The sequence below is a fragment of the Bos taurus genome, chromosome 10, assembly GCF_002263795.3.
Source record: "Bos taurus isolate L1 Dominette 01449 registration number 42190680 breed Hereford chromosome 10, ARS-UCD2.0, whole genome shotgun sequence".
Classification (NCBI taxonomy): Eukaryota; Metazoa; Chordata; class Mammalia; order Artiodactyla; family Bovidae; genus Bos; species Bos taurus.
In genome coordinates this window covers 35905662-35927613 of record NC_037337.1, presented here as the reverse complement: position 1 = coordinate 35927613, position 21952 = coordinate 35905662, and the positions used below count along the sequence as shown (strand labels likewise).

The 21952-nt window shown below is 55.5% G+C and overlaps 1 protein-coding gene across 7 annotated transcripts; it reads left to right on the top strand.

Annotated features, from left to right (window-relative positions):
* The first annotated feature begins 517 nt into the window (after window positions 1–517).
* Window positions 518–21576, top strand: PLCB2 (phospholipase C beta 2). Of its 7 annotated transcripts, none has more exon segments than NM_001191401.1 (32): window positions 686–769; window positions 4702–4779; window positions 5409–5477; window positions 6055–6192; window positions 6320–6399; window positions 6484–6537; window positions 6834–6909; window positions 10545–10645; window positions 10814–10980; window positions 11069–11215; window positions 11385–11542; window positions 11828–11910; window positions 12183–12267; window positions 12835–12997; window positions 13142–13251; window positions 13334–13430; window positions 14329–14413; window positions 14523–14647; window positions 15163–15317; window positions 15840–16004; window positions 16575–16674; window positions 17353–17457; window positions 17623–17717; window positions 17843–17918; window positions 18185–18226; window positions 18339–18570; window positions 18666–18831; window positions 18985–19061; window positions 19152–19247; window positions 19798–19855; window positions 20088–20174; window positions 20520–21576. In NM_001191401.1, coding segments are annotated over 32 exon segments (3558 nt in total). In that variant the 3' UTR covers window positions 20724–21576.
* The last annotated feature ends 376 nt before the right edge of the window (window positions 21577–21952 follow it).

Sequence of the window (21952 nt, the reverse complement as noted above, 5' to 3'; positions counted from 1 at the left end):
GTGACAGATGAGGGGTGCAGTTGCCTCCCTTGCATCTCATTTTCATGGGGAGGAAGGGTTGAGAAAGAGGAGCTGGGTGTTCAGCAAACTTTGCTTATTCAAAGCACTCAATCCCAGCTGGACCCTGTCCCACCCTCAACTCCCATCTTCAGGGTGGTCCCAGCCTCCCCCTCAGCCTCTGAGAGAGACAGACTCTGGTGCTCAGGACCCCACGTCTGTGGGGGCCCTTTCCCCCTCAGTGTCCACCAGGGGAACAGTACCCCTAGCTCATGCCCCTGCCGCATCTGACCTGGGACTGAGAGGCCCCTGCTCTGAGGCTACCAGACCTCATGACCTGCCTCTCAGTGCCGAGCAGCACAGAGAAGGAAGCCCTGAGCAGGAAGTGCTGAGGCACTGGGTGAGGGCGGGGGCTTTGGGGAGGGAGCCCGGCCTCCATGGGCAGGAGCAGTGACCACAGCCCCCCACTGCAGGCTGGCGGGAGGAGGCTGATTTAAAAGGCAGATGGGCCTCTGGCCGAAGCACTCCGTCCTGCACCCTGTGGGCTGTAAGAGCACCCAGACTTCCGGACTAGCTGGGGCGGGTGCCATGTGAGCCCCGCTAGGCTCTCCTCCTGCCCGCCCTCTTTCCTCCCCTCCTCCCATGCGCTCTGCCTGCCCAGCCTCTCCAAAGAGGGACGCTTGGCACCATGTCTCTTCTCAACCCTGTCCTGCTGCCCCCCACGGTGAAGGCCTATCTGAGCCAAGGGGAGCGCTTCATCAAATGGGATGATGTGAGTGGGGCTGGAGAGGGCTGATGCGGTGATGGGGTGGCGGATGGGCTGCTGTGGGCTTTGCCAGGGGGACTGGGTTGGTTTATGTCTGCCAGGATTCAGGCGCCCGTGTGGCTTGGCCAGGCGGCTGATACAGCTGCCCAGATAAACAAACCTGGGGGTGAGGGTGTGTGCCCAAGCCTGTGTCCCTTGGCAGCCAGGGGCTAAGGTTCTGTGTGTAGATGTGAGAGGAGGATGGCTGCTCAGGTGGTCGCAGGAGGAAGCCTCTTTGGGTCTGGGTCTTCCTTTCCCCTTAACTCGCAAGAAGAGCAGGGTGTGTTTCTCCTGGTTTCTCCTGAGGGAGAGAAGAAAGGTGCCCCAGAGCCAAGGCTGGAGCAGAAGCAGAGGTGAGCCAGGCCTCTGCTCCCAGCATAAGCACCTGCTCCTCCGCACCCACCCAGGCCTGTCCCAGGGATGTCCCGCTCCCTGCCAGCGGCTATGGGATGACCCTGAGCCTGAGCGAGTGAGACCTGGAGGCTCTGTTCCCCGGGGCCTGGGAGGGAACTTATAGACTTCTGCTTTTGCCGGCTGCTCTCTGCCTGGCTCCCTGACGCCTGCCTGTCTGCAGGGAATGGGGAAACCACGCTTTGTCCTGCACCTCTGTCTCCAGTGTGTCTGCTCCTTCTCAAACTGGGCCTGCTTCCTAGCTTCTGGTTCTCCTGGACCCTGAAAATGTGTGTGTTGCCACAGGCCAGGGGTTCTCTGGGGGGTGGGGAAGGGGAAGGATTTGGGGTCCTCCTCAGGGAGGGGAGGCTTCTGGGCTGGCCTGGTGTGAGAGTCAGAGCTGGCTGCTCCCAGGGAGGGAACCTGAAGGCTGGGTGGTGGGGCAGGAGGGGTGGGCCCTTAGGGCTGGTTCCTCCTCCTCACAGGCGGGATGAGGGGGCTCAGGGGCCACGAGTTACGGCTCTCAGAACTTTGGGACTGGGCTCGGCTGAGTAATCTGGTTGCCATGACTGTGGGGAGTGGCCTGTGGAAAGGGGCCTTCTGCTTTGACAGGAGTTGTATGGCCACCACGGCATGGTGGAGGTATGTCCCAGAGTCTGCAGGATGAGGGAAGTGGCTCAGAATGAAAAGTGAAGTGGCCTCTCTCAGTTCCTCTGGGAAATGTGTGTAACCTTAGCATCATTATGGATGGGGATGTGCCAGGTGCCCTGCTCTGCAAGCCAGCCTCCGGGTACCCAGCGGGCCCGCTGCCCGCCCTGAGGCAGGGCACTGCAGGTCCTGGAGCTTGCCTCCCACGAGCAGGAAGCACCGGGTCTCAGGGCACATGCACCTGCCAGATGAGGCTCTGCTCGCAGACTGCCTTTGGTCCAGTTGGCAGATGACCTGGGTACTGGATAAGCACCGTGCATGGGATGTCATGAGCTCCCAACTTAATTTTGTGTCCCAGAGCTCCTTTACAATGTATTCTGTGGGAGAAGCTCCCCTATAACTCCCGGAAGGACACTCAGCCAGTCATGAGACATTCCATTTGCTCTTGGGGAATAGAGTCCATACAAGCCTATGGACTCTTTTCCTCACAAAGCCCAGTCTAACTTCAGAGACTGCTGCTGCTGCTGCTGCTGCTAAGTCGCTTCAGTCATATCCGACTCTGTGGGACCCCATAGATGGCAGCCCACCAGGCTTCCCCGTCCCTGGGATTCTCCAGGAAAGAACAATGGAGTGGGTTGCCATTTCCTTCTCCAATGTATGAAAGTAAAAAGTGAAAGTGAAGTCGCTCAGTTGTGTCCGACTCTTAGCGACCCCATGGACTGCAGCCTACCAGGCTCCTCCGTTCATGGAATTTTCCAGGCAAGAGTACTGGAGTGGGGTGCCACTGCCTTCTCCCTATGACCAACCTAGACAGCATATTAACTTCAGAGACTAGTTATCTCAAAACTCCAACCTGACTTAGAATGACATCTTCTACCTCACCTCCAAGAATAATTTCAGGTGAGCTACAGACGCTCTGCGAAGGCCTGTTGGGGGATCCCCTGCTCCTCCTCTCTGCCTACTAGGAGTGGGGTGCACGGAGGGATTGGTCAAAGAGGTACTGATGCTCTTAACTGAGCAGCTGCTATCATGGACTGGGCCTGGCAAAAGGGTAACACTTCTTTCTTTTCTCATGCATATTTTTGAGGATTCTTAGGAGACCCACCAACCACCTTCTCTGAACTGGGAAATCTCTTTTTTTCCTTAATTAAAAAAATTTTTTTTGGCCCACACCATACAGCATGTGGGGGTCTTAATTCCTTGAGCAAGGATGGAACCTCTGCACCCCGACCTTGCAATGAAAGTGCAGAATATTAATCACCAGACCTTCCAGGGAAGCCCCTGGGGATCTCTTACTTAGGGTCCTCCTGGGTTTATGCTAAGTACTTCAGTCATGAATGACTCTTTGTGACCCCACGGACTGTAGCCTACCAGGCTTCTTTGTCCATGGGATTCTCCAGGCAAGAATACTGAAATGGGTTACCATACCCTCCTGTAGGGGATCTTCCCTACCCAGGAATTGAACCCATGTCTCCTGCAGCTCCTGCATTGCAGATGGATTCTTTACCCTTGAGCCACCAGGGAAGCCCAGGGTCCTCCTATCATTTCTATTTCAGGAGGTCACTTGAAATTACTTCTTCAGCCCCTCAGAATCCAGTTACCACTTTCGGTTTCTTGCAACTCTGGCTTTGCCCTCTCTCCCACAGGCCCATTTTGGACCCAGAAAATACTCACGGATTCATTGCCCTACAGACTCTGGGGGTTTGGGCTCACTGTCACACCACTATGACTCTCTCTCTCCAATAATCAGCCCATCTGTCACCCATTCGTTTTCCCAGGCAGGTGTCAGACCCCACAACCTCAGGGGTGACAAAAGCTTTCCAAGTGCAGGAGGTTTAAGGTGAGGGGTCAGGCACCCCAACCCTCCCTTGGGGAGGCAAGGGAACGGAGTTCACAACACAGCTTTTTTCAGAATTAGCAGTGTTCTTTTCCCTCTCATATCCTAACCACCCCGGATTTGAGAACATTTTTCTGGACCATTTCCTTTGTAAGTTTTGCATTGGTTCTGGTTTGGTGTGTAGCAACCACCATGCCTTGTTGGAAACTTCAACTTTAGTATCTTGTTATTTGTGCATACAAAGACCGTTAAGATAAAAGGTAGCCTGTGTGCTCTGTGAGTGGAACAGGAGTTCAGAAGTGAGTTCATTCTTCATTCACTCGCTCCTTCAGCAAACATGGTGCACAGAGCTCACGGTCTAGTAGAGGCTTGTTTCCTGGGAGTCTGTGAGCCCCTGGGGATGTCTTAGATAGGCTTCTAGGTCTGAGAACCGGCTCTTACCCTGTTGTTGCAGCGTGTCTCAGGAAATGCTTTCTAGAAGCTAGTCTTTGGTGATATTTTAGGCAAGAAAGTTTGGGTGCTTATGCTGGGAGGTGGGAAGGCCTGTGGGACAGTTAAGTGGTTGGGATCCACGGATAGGAGGACTGGGCAGGCAGGAAGCTAGGCTGCTTTGCAGGGATTGGGTTCTCGGCTCTCACTGTGTTTAGTTCTCCTGGAGGTAGCATGGAGTCTTGGTGAGGAACATTCTACCCCCTTGGTTGAGTTGTGGGCCTTGAAAACAGGGTAAGGTGGGGGCCAAGACCCTTGCTTGGGGTCTAGAGGGAGAACTTCTATTTGGGATTTAGAGGGGAAACCCTCTTCTCTTCCAGAAATGTCATTTTCAACCCTCTACCCCTTCCCACCCCTGGTTCAGAGCTTTTAAGGCTTATACCCTGCCCTTAGCTCTGGAGAACAAAGAGAAATACCCACAAACCCCTGGGACAGTCACCTCCTAGGCAGACGGTGAGCTCTGAAAGCCCTGGCTGGGGCCAGGAGTGCTCAGCCTGAAGTTTCAGAGCAGGGGGCTGACTCCTTCTCTCTGCAGGAAACGACGATAGCCTCTCCGGTTATCCTCCGTGTGGATCCCAAGGGCTACTACTTGTACTGGACATATCAGAGTAAGGTGAGGCAGCCTCTGTCTACCACGGCCCCGAACTCCTGCCGATCCATCGAATGCAAGCAGCCTCTTGATGACACAGGGGTGAAGGTGTGGATGCCAGCAGTGTAGAGTGACCTGAAAGGGTAGCTCCACGGGACCTCCTGTTGGCAGGGTCTGGCTGCTTTGGGAGGGAGGACCCCAGTGAGGACCATGACTGCCTTGGGCCCCAATGCTCCACCCTTAGCATCCCTTGGAGAGAGAGAATGGAATTAGAATTGCTGCCAAAGGCAGATTCCCTGTCTATGGTTCTGGGTAACCTTGAGGGTCCAGAGAGATCAGAGAAGTCTCAGCACCTGGGCAGAAAGAAGGGTGGAGGAGTATGCAGAGAGTACATCTGGGATGGAGGTGGGGAGATGAGGTCACAGCTCCCCAGTAATTTGAGTGGCCAGGAGAGGCGTGGCTACAGAGGAAGGGAGGAGGGTCGCATGAGGAAGGCGAGCCACTTGCTGAGAAGGGAAGTTTGCAATCTGGGAGACCCCACAGTCTTGGCATCTAGAAAAGGTAGTTGGCCAAGATGTGAAGGGGTGTAAAGCTTCCTGCCCTTCATCCTCGATCTGATGTCTTGGTCCACATCCCGTCTTTGCTGCTACCAGGAGATGGAGCTCCTGGATATCACCAGCATCCGGGACACCCGCTTTGGGAAGTTTGCCAAGATGCCCAAGGTAAGTGGGCCCAGAGGAGACCAGGCTCAGCACAGACACCAGCTCCATGGGGTAGGGGTCCCTGTGGGGGCGGGGAGCCTGATATCTGGAGCGAGCCGAGGGTCTCTCCCTAAGCCATGATGGGGTGTGGCTGCCCCCTGGCTTGCCGGGGCTTTGGTATCAGGACACAGTGAATGGACACGTTGCATGGTCAGCTCTTGCTCCTAGAGCATGCCAGGCTGGGAGGTATGGCTAGCCCCCTCTCCCCTCGTCTCCAAACACTTTGCCTGTTTTTGCCTAATGCTGGTAAGGAAGTTGGAGGAAGGGATTGGTGGGAAGCAAGATTCCCTGAAACTGGGGACTAAGAATCTGTCTTCAAATGAGAAATGGCAAACAAAATACACAGAACTTGCAAGCCCCACAGCCTTGGTTTGTCTCTTCCTGTGGGCCTCTCCTTCCGTGGCTCCCACGATGGGCACAGATGAGATGCCCTCCAGTGGGCTAGACTTCATGTGGCTGAGAAGGAGAGACAGGGGAGCCATGGTGCAGAGGGCCAGGGGCGCACTGCTGATCCCCAGCACGTCACCACCTGCTGCAGAGCCAGAAGCTCCGGGAAGTCTTCAACATGAACATCCGCGACAACTTCCTGCTGAAGACGCTCACAGTGGTATCCGGCCCTGACATGGTGGACCTCACCTTCCATAACTTCGTCTCCTATAAGGACAACGTGGGCAAGGTGTGTGGGGGGCACAGGTCTGGGCCCTGGGGACTGCCCAGAAATCCTGAGGGACAGGCCTGGGCTGTGGGGTGTGGTGGCACCTCTGGGGTGAGGGACCTGACCGCTGTGCTCTGGGGTCCTGCAGGACTGGGCTGAAGACGTACTGGCTCTGGCCAAGCACCCGCTGACGGCCAACGCCTCCCGCAGCACCTTCCTGGACAAGATGTAAGTGCCCACGTGCCTGGCCTTAGTGCACGCAGGGTTAAGTGTGCGGGACTGAGCCTTGACAGGCTGCTTTCTGCCCACCAGCCTTGTGAAGCTCAAGATGCAGCTTAACCCTGAGGGGAAGATTCCCGTGAAGAAGTGAGTCTCCCCTATTCCCTCCCCACGTGTCCTCCCCTCCCCTCCCCCAAGCTCTTCAAGGCCTTCCCTCTCCAGGCCCTACACCCCTTCTTTGCCTGATGCCTTTCTCAGCTGGTAAAGAATCCGCCTGCAATGCAGGAGACCTGGGTTCGATCCCTGGGTTGGGAAGATCCCCTGGAGAAGGGAAAGGCTACCTACTCCAGTATTCTGGCCTGGAGAATTCCATGGACTATACAGTCCATGGGGTCGCAAAGAGTCGGATACAACTGAGCAACTTTCACTTTCTCTGCTCTCAGTTTTTTCCAGATGTTCCCTGCTGACCGCAAGCGGGTAGAAGCTGCCCTCAGTGCCTGCCACCTCCCCAAAGGCAAGGTGAGTGGTTCTCCTTCCCCAGCCCACTCCCAGCATTCTCCTTCTCACCTGAGTTGCCTCTGGCTGGAGGGCAACTTAGGCAGGCCTCATGGGAGTGGGGAGAGCAGAAATGATGGTACAATCCTGGCCAACAGCCTGAAAAGCCAGGTAACTCCAGAGCCACCGATTCCTGACATCAGGAGCAGTGACAGAACCAGGGCAGGGGGCTGAGATGCCTGAGTTTAGAGTAGGTTTCCCTCAGCTCAACACATGAAAACATCTTTCTTTCTACTGGCGTGCTTGCATGCTCAGTCATGTCTGACTCTTTGCGACCCCATGGACTATAGCCTATCACGTTCCTCTGTCCATGGGATTTTCCAGGCAAGAATACTAGAGTGAGTTGCCATTTCCTTCTCCAGGGGATCTTTCCAACCCAGTGATTGAACCCAGGTCTCTGTGTCTCCTGCATTGCAGGCAGATGCTTTACCACTTGAGCCATCGGGGAAACCCCTTCTTTTTACTTAAGTAATTAATTTTGAATTACAAGTCGTATGTGGGGTGACCCATGAGGTACCTTACGTGACTTATAGAAAGGAGCTGTCTGGGCAGACACAGCCCTGAGCCAGGGTTCCTGCCTGGCGGGGGTGGATCTCAGGCCCCCATCCTCCCTTGACCAGTGCCTCAATATAGAGTACCACCCAGAATCCATGGAGTCTTTTCTCCTGATAAGAATTTGGAATGTTATAAATAAATAAAACTGAAGCCTCATTGATCACCTGTCTGCATGAATCCCGGGAGGAATCCTTCCCTGTGGTCAGCTCTACAGAGCTGGGGACCCCTTGGTGCCATGAGTCGCAGAGGATGCAAGCTGGGGGTTGGGGAGAAGGTGCGAGTGGGCTCCTGCCAGGGCACCATGGCTGCTGTCAGTAACATCCACGCTTCTGTGCTCCTACCTCCCGAGCTCCCACCTCGGCCATGTCCTCCTTATCGATCAGTTCTCCAGCACCGCAGTAGGAGCCCCTGAGCCATCTGTGCTTGTAATTGATGGGTCCAAGATTTAGTCTAGCTCGTCTGCTCGGAGCCTCTGCTCCAAACTGAGACCGATATTGGCTTTTCAGAGTGAACCTAGAAAAAAATTGATGGGTTTTTCTGGAGTGAAATGCAAAGGCACAGAATTCTTGAATGCCACCAAAGCTACTTTCCATTTCTGTTTCTGTAGATTTGTCTCTTCTGGACAATTCATGTAAATGGAATCATACAATATGTGATTTTTGATATCAAGCTTCATTCATTTAGCACAATGTTTTCAAGCTTCATCCATGTTGTAATATCTATCAGTACTTCATTCCTTTTTACTGTGGAATAATATTCCATGGTGTAGATATACCACATTTTACCCATCTGTTCAACAGTTGATGGACATTTGGGTCATTTCCACTTTTTTGGCAATTCTGAATAATGCTTCTATGAACGATTTTGTTTGGACATATGTTTTCAAGTCACTTGGGTACATACCTAGGGGTGGAATTTTGGGGTCATATAGTAACTCTATACTTAATATTTTGAGGAAATGCCAGACTGTTTTCCAAAATGACCATACCATTTTACAATCCCACTTGCATTGTACAAGTGTCCCAATTTCTCCACGTCTTCACCAACACTTGTTACTCTCTTTTTTTATTTTTTACTTTAGTCATTCTGTGTATATAGTATCTCATTGTGGTTTTATGCTCTTTTTCCATTTGGCTACACCCCCTGGCTTGTGGGATCTTAGTTCCCTGACCAGGGATAGAACCTGTGCTCCCTGCAGTGGAAGGGTGGAGTCTCAACCACTGGACTTCCAGGGAATTCCCCTCACTGTGGTTTTGATTTGCAATTACCTAAGGCTAATGAGAAGGCATTAGCTTGGAGAAGGCAATGGCTACCCACTCCAGTATTCTTACCTGGAAAATCCCATGGACAGAGGAGCCTGGTGGGCTCCAGTCCATGGCGGTCGCAGAGAGTCAGGCACGACTGAATAACTAAGTTTATCCAGATTTTCTTCAGAATGTTTTTTAAAAGTGCAAAACCCTTTAAAATGTTTACTAGTTGTATTGGTTTCCCTGGGTGCTGTAATAAATTACCACAAACTAGGTCACCTGACATATCAGAAATTTATTCTCTCATGGTTGTTGTGGCCAGATGTCCAAAATCAAGGGCCATGCTCCCTCCAGAGGCTCTAGAGGAAAATATTCCCTTGCCTCTTCCAGCTTTGGCTGGCTATTGGCATTCTTTGGATTATGGCCACATCTCTCTGTCTGCTCTGTCTTCACATTACCTTCTGCTCTGTGTACTTAATCTCCCTATGCCTCTCTCTTATAAGGACACTTTTGTTGTAATTTCACGTCCACTGAGATAATCCAGGATAATTTCATATGAAAAGCCAAAACTTAATTACATCTGTAAGACCCTTTTTCCAAATAAGGAGACATTCAAAGGTTCTGGGGATTAAGATATGGACATATCTATTTTGGAGGTGACCTTTAGCCCCCTACAGTCTGCCTTCTGGATCCCCAAATTTATGTCTGTCCCCTGTACAAAATATATTCACCCTACCCTAGTATTCCCCAAAGTCTCAAACCTAAAGTTTAAACTCTCGTCCAAACATCATCAGTTCGAAAGTCCTAAATCTCATCTGTGTGTGTCGTTGCTCAGTCCTGTCTGACTCTTTCTGAACCCATGGACTGGAGCCTATGAGGCTCCTCCGTCCATGGGATTTTCCAGGCAAATCTCATCTAGATCATCTAAATCAGCAACAGGTCAAAATCCTGGGGCAAAATTCCATTACATCTGTGAAAGTTACATCGCTCAGGCATGTCTGACTCTCTGCGACCCCGTGGACTGTAGCCCACCAGGCTCCTCCGTCCCTGGGATTCTCCAGGCAAGAATACTGGGTTGCCATTTCCTTCTCCAGGGGATCTTCCTGACCCAGGGATCGAACCCAGGTCTCCCGCATTAAAGGCAGATGCTTTAACCTCTGAGCCACCAGGGAAGCCCTATTACATCTGTGAATCAGTGAAAAAGACAACAGGGCTCCTGCTTCCAAAATGCAGTGGTGTGATAGGCGTATGATAATTGTTATAGGCATTTCCAGAAGGAAGAAAATGGAACAGACATAGAAAGGAGTTCCTTGTCCTGATGAGTTTCAGAATTTGGCCCAGCAGAATCCCCTTCCCTGGTGGCTCAGATGGCAAATGCAGGAGACCTGAGTTTGATCCCTGGGTGGGGAAGATCCCCTGGAGGAGGAAACCAGCAACCCACTCCAGTGTTCTTGCCTGGAGAATCCCATGGACAGAGGAGCCTGCAGGGCTGCAGTCCATGGGGTCGCAAAGAGTTGGACACGACTGAGCAACTAAGCACAGCACACAAGGCTAATGATGTTGGGCATCTCTTCATATGCTTATTGGTGACTAGCTGAGGTCAATTCAGGGGCAAAGCAAACCAGCTAAGATGCTCTCTGCTCAGCAACAAGGGCCTTGAAAAGTAGGGGCTCAAGGTGCCCTTGATGCTCTTCTGTCTGCCCTGAGCTGTCCCTCTCCCCAGGTCCCCTTGCACAGGGCTGGGCCTAGTCTGAGGTCCGTGGACCCAGGAGTCATCAGTGACTCTCTATCTCCCAGAACGATGCCATCAATCCTGAGGACTTCCCAGAGTCCGTGTACAAGAGCTTCCTCATGAGCCTCTGTCCTCGGCCAGAAATAGATGAGATCTTCACTTCCTAGTGAGCTTCTTGGGCTTGGCTGGGCTTGGGGAAGGGGTGGTGGCTGAAATTCCCACCTGCCATGCTGATAATTAGGTGATGTTGCTGGAGAAGGGGGTTGTCTGAGGCCCCTCTCACCCTAGCCCAGGGGATCTAGAGGGGGACCTAGATCTTCTCTCTGGCCTGCAGCCACTCCAAGGCCAAACCCTATATGACTAAGGAGCACCTGGCCAAATTCATCAACCAGAAACAGCGCGACTCCAGGCTCAATTCCCTGCTGTTCCCGCCAGCGCGTCCTGACCAGGTGCAGGGCCTCATCGACAAGTACGAGCCCAGCGGCATCAATGTGCAGCGGGGTGAGGACTGAGGGAAACTTGGGCCCTCCGTGGACCTTTCCCGGCCCCACAGCTAGGCTGCAACCCTGACAACCACCCCGTCCCCCAGGCCAGCTGTCCCCCGAGGGCATGGTGTGGTTTCTCTGCGGGCCGGAGAACAGTGTGCTGGCCCAGGACAAGCTGCTGCTGCACCACGACATGACCCAGCCGCTCAACCATTACTTCATCAACTCCTCCCACAACACCTACCTGACAGGTGGGCCTTGGTGACCTCACAGCCAACCTCTCTTCTTCTGGGCCCTGTTCCTGTCCCCTGAATCCCCTGCAGGGGTTGCTCACAGGACAGTCCCACGATGGAGAGGGGCGGGGCAGAGCAGGACTGCCCTTGAGTGAAGCCCCTGCCCCTCGCCCCTCCTCCGGCTCAGCCGGCCAGTTCTCAGGCCTCTCCTCTGCTGAGATGTACCGCCAAGTGCTGCTGGCAGGCTGCCGCTGCGTGGAGCTGGACTGCTGGAAGGGGAAGCCCCCCGACGAAGAGCCCATCATCACCCACGGTTTCACCATGACCACAGACATCTATTTCAAGGTGAGACTCGGTATGCAGAGGCTGGTGACACTGGCACTATTGAAGGGCCCTGGGCCAAGAGCCTTTGGGGGTTGGGGGTGGTGAAGCAGGAGAGGAGGGATGGCTGGGAGGCCTTGGACCAGTGTGGGGACTAGAGGGGACCAGAAGGGGCAGGGGCCAAGAGTTGCCCTCCAGTTCTATGTATGTGTTGAAACTGGAGAGTGGACAATGGTGCCTTTGGGGGAGTGGAAGCCTGTAGCATAGCACTGATCTCCTTCTTCCTCCTGGGGTCCCCTTCTCCTCCAGGAAGCAATCGAAGCCATTGCAGAAAGTGCCTTTAAGACCTCCCCTTATCCGGTCATCCTGTCATTTGAAAACCACGTGGACTCGTGTGTATCCAGGCCACCCAGCCTTGTTCTCTACCCTGGCCCCGTCTCCCACCTGCTGCTACCCTCCCCACAGTCATTCCCAGCCTCTTAGCCATGCCTTCAAGCTCCCTCCCAGGTCTCCTCACAATCTCCTTGGGACTGTGGGCTCTTCTGCCTGTGTCCCTGCCTCCCCAAATTCCTAAGCCTCTGATCTGGGTCATCAGGGGGCACAAAAAGATGGATAAGAGGGTAGAGAGGAGCAGCTGAACACCACCCACGTCTGCTCCCTGCAGACCCCGCCAACAGGCTAAGATGGCCGAGTACTGCCGGACGATGTTTGGGGATATGCTGCTCACAGAACCCCTGGAGAAGTTCCCGGTGAGAAGACTTCACTGTGGGGCATCTGGGGCTGAGGGCTGGGGACCCTGGGCAGGGTGCCAGGATGCTGGGGCTCACCTCAAGGATTGTTGGGCCCTATTGTCTACCACATGTCAGACACCATTCTGGGCTTGAGGGACATGTCAGTGGCAAAGGGGCCAGTCTCAGCGCTCAGACTGCTTACCCTCTAGTTGGGAGGCAGACAAGTAACCATGCCATTACAACCAGTGGCTGCTTTAGGAGTACTTGGGGCTCCAGATCTGGTCCTGGGGATTAGGGAAGGCTTCCTGGAGAAGGAGATTATTAAGCTGTAACCTAAGGGAGATAATGGATTTACCTTGATGACAGTGGGCAAGGGTGTTCCAGGCAGACTGAATAAGGTGAGGAAACATCACTGAGGAGCTGGAATAAGTTGGGTCAGACAGAGGGCTGGTGCACTATGTGGAGTAAGGAGACACGAGGCTGGAGAAGTAGGGAGGGGGCAAATGAAGGGCAGCCTGGCCTGAAGGAGTTTAGGCTATACCCTGAAGGTGAGGAGATGGCTGAGGCCTCTCTCTTCTCCCACAGCTGAAACCTGGCATCCCCCTGCCCAGCCCTGAGGATCTCCGAGGCAAGATCCTAATCAAGAACAAGAAGAACCAGTTTTCTGGCTCTGCATCCCCCAGCAAGGAGCTGGATGGGGAGGCTGAGGGTAGCAGCCCACCCAATGCCCCTGTGGGTGAAGATACAGGTGAGTTGGCCTGGGAGGAGTTGGGGTGGGCGTGGGCATGGGGGAGTATCTGGAATGGGAGAGAGGGGCTGGGCCTGAAGGGGAGAGCCAGCCTGGTGTGGGGTCTCCCGGTGCCCCCAGTACTGACAGAGCTGTATGTGGCAGTGTGGGCTGGTGAGGAAGGGGCTGAGTTGGAGGAGGAGGAGGTAGAAGAGGAAGAGGAGGAGTCGGGAAACCTGGATGAAGAAGAGATAAAGAAGATGCAGTCAGATGAGGTGTGTGGGGAGTCCTCCGATGGGGCGGGTGTGGGGCCCAGCTCTGTTCTGGCCTCTTCTCTATCCTCCCCCTCCTCCCTAGGGCACAGCGGGCCTGGAGGTGACGGCCTACAAGGAGATGTCCAGCCTGGTCAATTACATCCAGCCCACCAAGTTCATCTCCTTCGAGTTCTCTGCCCGTGAGTTAGCACAGGGTGGTGGGAAGCTGGAAGTCAAGATTCGGTGCAGGAGAAGGTCCTTTGGAAGTGTGTCCTGACACCAGAGCAGTCTGATGGGTGGGGGTGAGAGCCAGGCAGGTCCTCCCTTCCCTTGGGCTGGGAGCCCTGTCTATAAATACCCGGCAGGGGAGCCAGGCAAAGGGCATGTTTAAGTGGCAGTGGCTCCCAGTATGCTGTCCCTGTACTGGGAACTTGGCAGCAAGCAGAACGCTCTGGAATGTGTTGGTGACAGGCAGGTCATTTACAACAGGCCACCTCAGCTGGGCGTCCAGGGGCTCCTGTGGCCTCTGGGGCATGAGAACTCCTGGGAGGGGGTAGATGGCAAAGACACCAGCCAGACACAAGCGAAGCCTGTCCCCTTCGCTTTCTGAGCGCACCCGTGCTGTTTACCTTTATCTTCTCCAGACATGCTCACAGTGAGTTCCTCTCACCCTCTATGCACGTCCCCATCACCAACACCTGTTTCTGTGTCCACTCTGCAATGCTTCTCATCCCTGAACCCCCAGCCTGTGCCCTTTCCTGTGCACCACTCTTGCTGCGGGCCCTTAACCTCTGTGCCCTGTACTTCATGGCATGTTCCTGACCTCTGGGGTCATCTCTGTGTGTTCCCCACACCCCCTGTGCATGCCCAGGGCATGCACCCCGCCTCCAGGACTCTGGCACTCACAGTCCACCCCGTGTGTATCCACTGTACATACCCTTTATCCCAGGACACACTGCTACCCACAGAGATCTGCACATTTCCTACCCCGGGGCTGGCCCCTCAACCCTCAAGCCTCACTGGAAGCCATACCAAAGGGGAGGACAGGTCTGTGGGAGGGGACAGCCTGATGTGGACTCTCTGTCATTCTCCATGCAGAAAAGAATCGAAGTTATGTTATCTCCTCCTTCACGGAGCTCAAGGCTTACGACCTGCTCTCCAAGTCCTCAGTGCAGTTTGTGGAGTATCCTTGAGACCTCTGTAGCCAGGGTCCCTGGTGGGGTGGAGGGGCGGGGGGCCTGGGACGAGGCTCTGTGGTCTGTGGTCCTCCCGGTTCCTATACTCCATGGCAGCTACAACAAGCGCCAGATGAGCCGCATCTACCCCAAGGGTACCCGCATGGACTCCTCCAACTACATGCCTCAGATGTTCTGGAATGCTGGTTGTCAGATGGTTGCCCTCAACTTCCAGACGATGGGTAAGGGCATGATCAGGCCCTTAAGAACCTTCCCCTGCCCCTCTCACCTTTACCCCTTCCCTGGGGAGGGGGAGGTCTTTGAAACAGACTTGGGGGAGCTGATGTTCAGTTAGGTGGGTACACGTGCGAGTGTAGGAGCATTTAGTGCCTCAGCTCATACCTGTGTGACTGCAGGTACATGAGTGTGTGTGTGGTGATGCCAGAGTGCTGGCAAGGGTTCTGGCGTTCTGGCTGCTCAGCCTGAGTGGGGCTGTGGGAACCCCTGCTCCACTGGTCTCAGCTCCCACTCTGAGTGTGAGGTCCGGTCGTGGCTTTGCTCCTGCTGACTTCGGGTTGGGGGCCCTTCCTGAGAGATGAGACCCTCAGGAACCAATATGGGATATGAGAAACCCTCATCCTCACAGCCCTCCCAACCTCCCTGCTCACGAGACAGGAAAGGCGGGGAAATGTGGAAAGAGAGGCTGTGTGCAGACTCAGAGCTGGGGCTCCCTGCCTGACTGCCCCTGTCCCCCCAGACCTGCCCATGCAGCAGAACATGGCGCTTTTCGAGTTCAACGGGCAGAGTGGCTACCTCCTCAAGCATGAGTTCATGCGTCGGTCGGACAAGCAGTTCAATCCCTTCTCAGTGGACCGCATCGACGTGGTGGTAGCCACCACCCTTTCCATTACGGCAAGGCCCTGAGGTGGACAAGTAGCCGGGAGGGCTGGGGTCTTGAGGAGCCCCACCCCTCCGTTCCCAACCCCCTCCCCTGATATCCTGAAAACTTCAGCCCCAGCCAGTTTCGTGCAGTAGCAAGTTGCCTTGGAAACTGCCTCCTCCTCTGCACTGGAGGCTGCCTCTTGGTCCCCATGGAAACCAAGGGGAAGGGCTGAGGCTGGGTTGGGGGAGGGGAGAAGAGTGGGCAGAGTGGGGCAGCAGGAGCCCCAGGCCCTGGGGGAGGGACCTGTTCCTTCCTCACTGGGGAAGGAGGTGGGGAAGCCCACACCTCTTCCCTGAATGCTGGAAACACCCTGGATGCCAGAGCTTAGCTATAACCTTTGAGCCAGATAGCCTCTACTCTGTGGCCAGAATTGAATGGGGCTCTTCCCAGTACCCAAGAATGGATGTTTCAGCCAGGGCGCTGGAGGACTTAGAGCATGGCCTGAGTAGGAAACTGATACTGATCTCCCGAGCCACTCCCTGCCCCTCCAGGTGATTTCTGGGCAGTTCCTGTCAGAACGCAGCGTGCGCACCTATGTGGAAGTGGAGCTGTTTGGCCTTCCGGGAGATCCCAAGAGGCGCTATCGCACCAAGCTATCACCCAGTACCAACTCCATCAATCCGGTCTGGAAGGAGGAGCCCTTTGTCTTTGAGAAGGTGGGGGCGAGGCCCAGGGTAGGCAGGGGCTGGGACGTGCCCCTCCTCTTCGGTCTCTACTTGTAGAAGAGGAAATACATAAAGGGAGTTCTTTGAACCTCCTCCTCTCCCCACCCCTCACCTGTGCCCTCCTGAGTTTTAAGAGTTCAAAAACCAAGTTTTACAGAAATTTACTTGGTGGGCAGGTTTTGTGTGTGTGTATAGGTGTGTATGCACATGCTTGTTCATGTTAGGATTAGAGGCAGAAATGTGCACTCCCAGACCAGGGTGCAGGGGCCCAAGGAATCATGGGGGTCTTTTGCCCCCACTGGATACTTGTTGACAAAGCTGCCAAGGGCTGTCTGCAGCAGGCCCCTGGAGCCCAGGCCACATATCCAGCTCTCTGCCCTGTGTGGACCAGCCATGACAGGAGCTGCTAGGATGGCTATGTACGTGGCTTCGAGTGGGCCTTTTGTTCTCAGCAAACCTGGTAACATGTTCTCACACTGACCCTAGATTTCTGGAGCCAGGAAGGGGAAAGCCTGGCCACCCCCCCCAACTCCAGCCTGTCCTGTCCTGAACTCTCCCCAGATCTTGATGCCTGAGCTGGCTTCCCTGAGAGTCGCTGTGATGGAGGAAGGCAACAAGTTTCTTGGACACCGCATCATTCCCATCAGTGCCCTGAATTCTGGTAAGGACAGGGGTACTTCTTTGCTGTTCCCAGTGGGTCTGAGACCAAGACCAGCATCAGGAACCCGTCCACAGGATGGGGCAGCTTCAGAAAGGTAGCCCTGTCATGTTATCAGCCCAAGAAAGTGGGGCAGGAATAGTACCTCTCCAGGAAACTGACAGAGGTTGAGGCCTCTGCCCACCCAACAGAATGTCTCTAATTTTCCGGAATTACTGGGGCAATTTCCCAAGCAGCTGACACTCACTGGGCACTTAAAATGCTTTAATGGCTTATAACACATTCACACTTTATTTTGAGAACAACTACATGAAGTGGGCTTCCCCAGTGGCTCAGTGGTAAAGAATCTGTTTGCAATGCAGGAGCTGGAGGGCATCCCAATCCACTCCAGTAGTCTTGCCTGGGAGTATCCCATGGACAGAGGAGCCTGATGGACTACTGTCCATAGGGTTGCAAAGTCAGACACGACTGACTCCACCTAGCATGCACACAACCACATGAAGTAGACACTGTTACCCCCATTTCACAGATGGGGAAAGTCTCAGAGATTTAAAGTAATCTACTCAAGATCACACAGCCAGGAACCAGACTAAAGGCAGGAGTGTTGAGTATTGGGCTGCTGGTGAGCAGCGCTGGAAGCAGTGGGCTCTGGCTCACTGGCCACCTGGTCATGTCCCACAGGATACCACCATCTCTGTCTGCACAACGAGAGCAACATGCCACTCACCATGCCTGCGCTCTTCGTCTTCCTGGAGATGAAGGACTATGTGCCTGACACCTGGGCAGGTAGGAGGCCCATGGAATGCCGGGAGCCCCAGGCTGTCCATCCTCTCTCCTTTCTCCTCAAGCCAGCCTCCAGTGGAAGGCAGAACAGGGTATCCTGGGGCAGGCAAGGACGGGAGAGGCTCCGAGGCATATCTTACCAGGCCCCCTATATCCCTGTGCACCCAGATCTCACTGTGGCCCTCGCCAATCCTATCAAGTTCTTCAGTGCCCATGATAAGAAGGCTGTGAAGCTCAAGGAAGCCATGGGAGGCCAGTCCGAGGTCTGTGTTGCCAGGTCTCCTGCCAGAGCCCCCCACAGGCCTGCCCCATCTGCCGGATGATGAGGGTGGGGGCCGACTCTCGGGCTCAGGGTGAGAGGCACCTTCCCAACCCGCTCTCCCTACAGAGTCCCTTCCCTCTTGGGAATCACCCTGCCAGCCAGATCAACGGGGCATCGGCTCCAACAAGCAACGGGTCAGCAGGTAGGTGCTCGGTGTCCTCCCACCCATCTGAAGGGTCTTGACCCCTCCCCTGCACGCATAGGCACATCCCAGCCTGGCGGCAGCTTTTCATAAAAAATAAAAATAAAAAAGCGAAGACTTTCACCTGGGAAGGGAACAGCTGCGTGTGAAGCCTCGGGCTGGGCAGTGCTCAGCAGGCGGCCCACACTGTCAGGGGACTGGGCGGGGAGCAGCCGAACCCAGGGGCCCGCAGGACACCCCAAGAGCCTCGTCTTTGGCTCTTGCAGCAGCCGGGGCCAAGAGGGAGGAGGCCACGAAAGAAACTGCGGGTAAGGTCTGCTGAGTCCGAGGGAGACTTTGGGGTCGAGTTTGGGGAGGGTCGGGGACTCTGTGGCGGGGGGCGGTTCCCAGGGGGCGCACGCCTCACCCTGGCCTCCACAGAACCGCAGACCGCCAGCCTGGAGGAGCTGCGGGAGCTGAAGGGCGTCGTGAAGCTGCAGCGGCGCCAGGAGAAGGAGCTTCGGGAACTGGGGCGGCGCGGCGTGCGGCGCTGGGAGGAGCTGCTGCAGAGGGGCGCGGCGCAGCTGGCCGGGCTCGGGCCGCCAGGCGCCGGGGGCAGCGGCGGGTGCCGGGGCCGCAAGCTCGGCCCGGGCAAGGGATCTCGAAAAAAGAGGTAAGGGCGATGGCGGTGGCGACGGCGGCGGCATCCTGCCCTCGGCGGCGCGGGCGGCCTGGGACTCGCGGCCTGTTCCCACGTGGCCGTCTCAGGACCCTGCCGGGCGAGGACACCGCCGGGGCGGCGTCGGCCGAAGGCCCCGAGGGCGAGGACGTGCGCCTGCGAGAGCTGAGGGACAGGCTGGAGCTGGAGCTGCTGCAGCTGGGCGAGGAGCAATGCGAGTGTGTCATGAAGCTCAAGGAGCAGCACGCGGCCCAGGTGCCAGAGTCGGGGAGGGGAGAGGAGGGGAGGGCAGGGGAGGGGAGGGGAAGGGAAGGAGAGGAAGCCACGGCCAGACCCCACACCTTCCGCATATTGCACATCGAAGGGCTTCTCATCTGCTTGGCTTAGCCGGTTCTTCCTTTCCCTCAGCAAATGACCAAGATGATGGAGCTGGCTAGGGAGAAACAGGCTGCAGAACGGAAGACCCTCAAGGAGACCTTGGAGATGTAGGCCTGCCTCCCTTCTACTCCTGACTCTTACCTCCCAGGAAGGCCCAGGCCGCAGGAAATGTCTTCCTGATGCCTGTTTTTCTGCAGTGACACCAAAGAGATGAAGAAGAAGCTGGAGGCCAAGAGGCTGGAGCGGATCCAGGCCATGATGAAGGTCACCACAGACAAGATGGCTCAGGAGAGGTGAGCCCTGGAGGGGAGGCACAGGACTTAACTCCAGGCCTGGTGCTGAGCAGGAACCACTCCAGTGGGAAGGGGCCTCCCTACAAGGGGATCCTGACTTGCTTCCCAGAGTCTGCTGGTTCCTGAAAGGTGATTCCACTTCTGTCACCTCTGAATCAGAGAATGTCCTCCTTAGGCAAAACACAGATGCCACTACTATTTGAGCAGAGAGGAGAATTTAAGGGAAAATTAAACATGCCAAGAGGGAAGCGAAACCTTGGGACATCTGATTTCCACCTACACTTGCCCATGCATGCCTTGAGGAACAGTGCATTTTAGTGAGGAGGCCCCTTCCCTCAGAAGGCCCGCAGGGCTCCCAAAGGCTCCTCAGGTCCTCCGTGGGTCCGTCTGCTTATTCCTCTGGCTGGTTCCCAGACCAGACATAGATGTGCCAGCCACAGATGATTCTACAATGAAGTTCTCATTTTGCCTACACCCTGTGGAGACTTTGTCCCACCCAGCTCTTCTCAGCGCCCTCTTACCCCACCTGAAACTCTGATCACCCCAACAGGTTGAAGAGAGAGATTAACAACTCCCACATCCAGGAGGTGGTGCAGGTGATCAAGCAGGTGTGTGAGAGCTATGTTCTTCCCAAACACTCTCTCTCTGAGGGAAGAGGTGGTCCCAGGCCTTTACTCTGCCCTTAGGAGATGCACTGTCTCAGTTGGCCCAGGCAGCTAGGGATGGGGCAGGAGGCAGTGGGAGAGGGGCTGCCCCTTGGCCATCCGGGGTTCTAGTATTGGTGCAGAGGTTGGGACACCAGCCTAAAGGGGTCTGTATCTGCCACTTACTCCTGCCCAGATGACGGAGAACCTGGAGAGGCACCAGGAGAAGTTGGAGGAAAAGCAGGCAGCCTGCCTGGAACAGATCCAGGAGATGGAAAAACAGGTGGGGGTGGAGGGGCGTGGACCACTACCCAGGCCCACAGCAGAGCTGGCCTGGCTCCAGGGTGTAAAGGGACCGGGCTCGGGGGAGCTGCCAGTCAGGAGGTGGGAGGAGAGGGACTGGCCCCTCTCCTGGGGGTCAGGTGCTCTGAGGCATCTCTGCAGATCTCTTCGCTTGGTTGGCAGACCCTCCTCTGAGAAACCCCCTGATGGGCTCCACTTCCCACCCTGATCTCCTGGGCAGTCTGAACAAACCAGGCATCTCTGGTTCAGTTTCACTGTCATGGGGAGGGAGAGGGGGGCAGGTGGCCCATCCTGAGCCAGGGGGTGCTCTTCACTGTCCCCACAGTTCCAGCAGGAGGCGATGGCAGAGTACGAGGCCAAGATGAAGGGCCTGGAGATGGAAGTGAAGGAGTCAGTGAGGACCTGCCTCCGGGCCTGCTTCCCCTCTGAGGAGGAGGACAAGCCTGAGAGACCCTGCGTGGTCTCCAGGGAGCTGTGTGAGCAGGACACACTCACAGAGCAGGCAGAGACCCAGGAGAGCCACCTCTGATACCCCCATCCCATGGGGACATCCTGCAAGGACATCCACTCTTTTCTGGGACATGGCTCCAACCCCTGGAGGAGAGGGCCCCTTGCGTTCTGAGGTGCAGGAAGCTGGAGCTCCCTCGGACACTGGAGCCCCTCCCTCAGCTGTAGGCTAAGGTGGAGGCTGGAACCATGTGGGGCCTCTCTGGGGCCTTGAGGCCCTCTCCAAGCTAACATCCTGCTCCTCCTCCCCTCCTCTCTGAATAAGTGTCACATATTTGTGGAGGGAAAAAATATGACCTGGGAGGCAGGAAATGGGGTCCTGGCCCCCCACTCTTGCCTTTCCTAGTGAGCCACTCTGGACTCAGTTTCCTCTCCTGGAGGGTTAGACCTGGCTACCTGGAACCTCCACTCCTGCCCCTGCAGTTCAAGCAGGGCCAAACTCCAAAAGCTCCTGCCCTAAGGCGGGAGGCTCAGCCTGGCTCCTAGCCCCCATCTCCGGCTTGCCCTGAGTTGACCTCATTGTCAGTTCCCGGATACAGAGTCTGGCACTTCCTTCCAGTTCTTTGGGGACGGATGGCTGCTCCCAGGATCCCAGACTGAGATGCCTTTCCAGCCTCATGCCTGTGGGGGATGGGAGGCTGATGTGGAAAAGTTGCCTCAGCTGTATGACCCTCAGGCCACTGAGACGGCTGGGGGAGAGGGGAGAAAGACGGTCTTTTGTGCTCTCTCCCACCCAAAGGCCGATCGCCCCTTTTCTGAGACCTGGGGGCATTTCCCAGCATGTGCCCCCGACTCAGACTGTCTGACAAGGTCAGCACCTGTATGAAGTTTATTTATTTTTCTCTAACTCCTACTAAAGAACCCTGTCCCAAGATTTTCTGCCTAAGCCTGGCCTCTGTTCTCTGGCTGAGAAATGGGGGGCAGGCAGCAGAGTAGAGTGCCCCTCAACTGAAGTGTGCTGGGGGAAAAGCCCTTAAGAGTTGAACTGGGCGCGAGGTCCCTTCCAGAGCACAGTGGAAAAGCCCTGCCTCTGGGTTTGAAGAGGATTCACTTCCCCTTCTGCCAGCCCTGATGCCATAACCACTGGAAAATGACATCACCCTTCTGCTCCACTCCCCATCCAAATGTGGCCTCCTTGCCTCTGCCCTCAGGGTTGGGGCAAAAGAGCAAAGGTGTCCCCCACCCTCTTGGGGAATCAGAATATTTCAGGCCAACTGGGCCCCTTGAGACAGATTTAGAGTGGTCAGATTT

What these genes read in the sequence shown, in the direction of transcription:
- PLCB2 (XM_024997382.2), top strand. Translation starts at nt 686, where the DNA reads ATGTCTCTTCTCAACCCTGTCCTGCTGCCCCCCACGGTGAAGGCCTAT. An exon ending in TCCTCAGTGCAGTTTGTGGA is followed by an intron (nt 14,414 to 14,522) that starts GTATCCTTGAGA and finishes ACTCCATGGCAG; the next exon opens with CTACAACAAGCGCCAGATGA. An exon ending in AGGAGCAGCACGCGGCCCAG is followed by an intron (nt 18,832 to 18,984) that starts GTGCCAGAGTCG and finishes CCTTTCCCTCAG; the next exon opens with CAAATGACCAAGATGATGGA.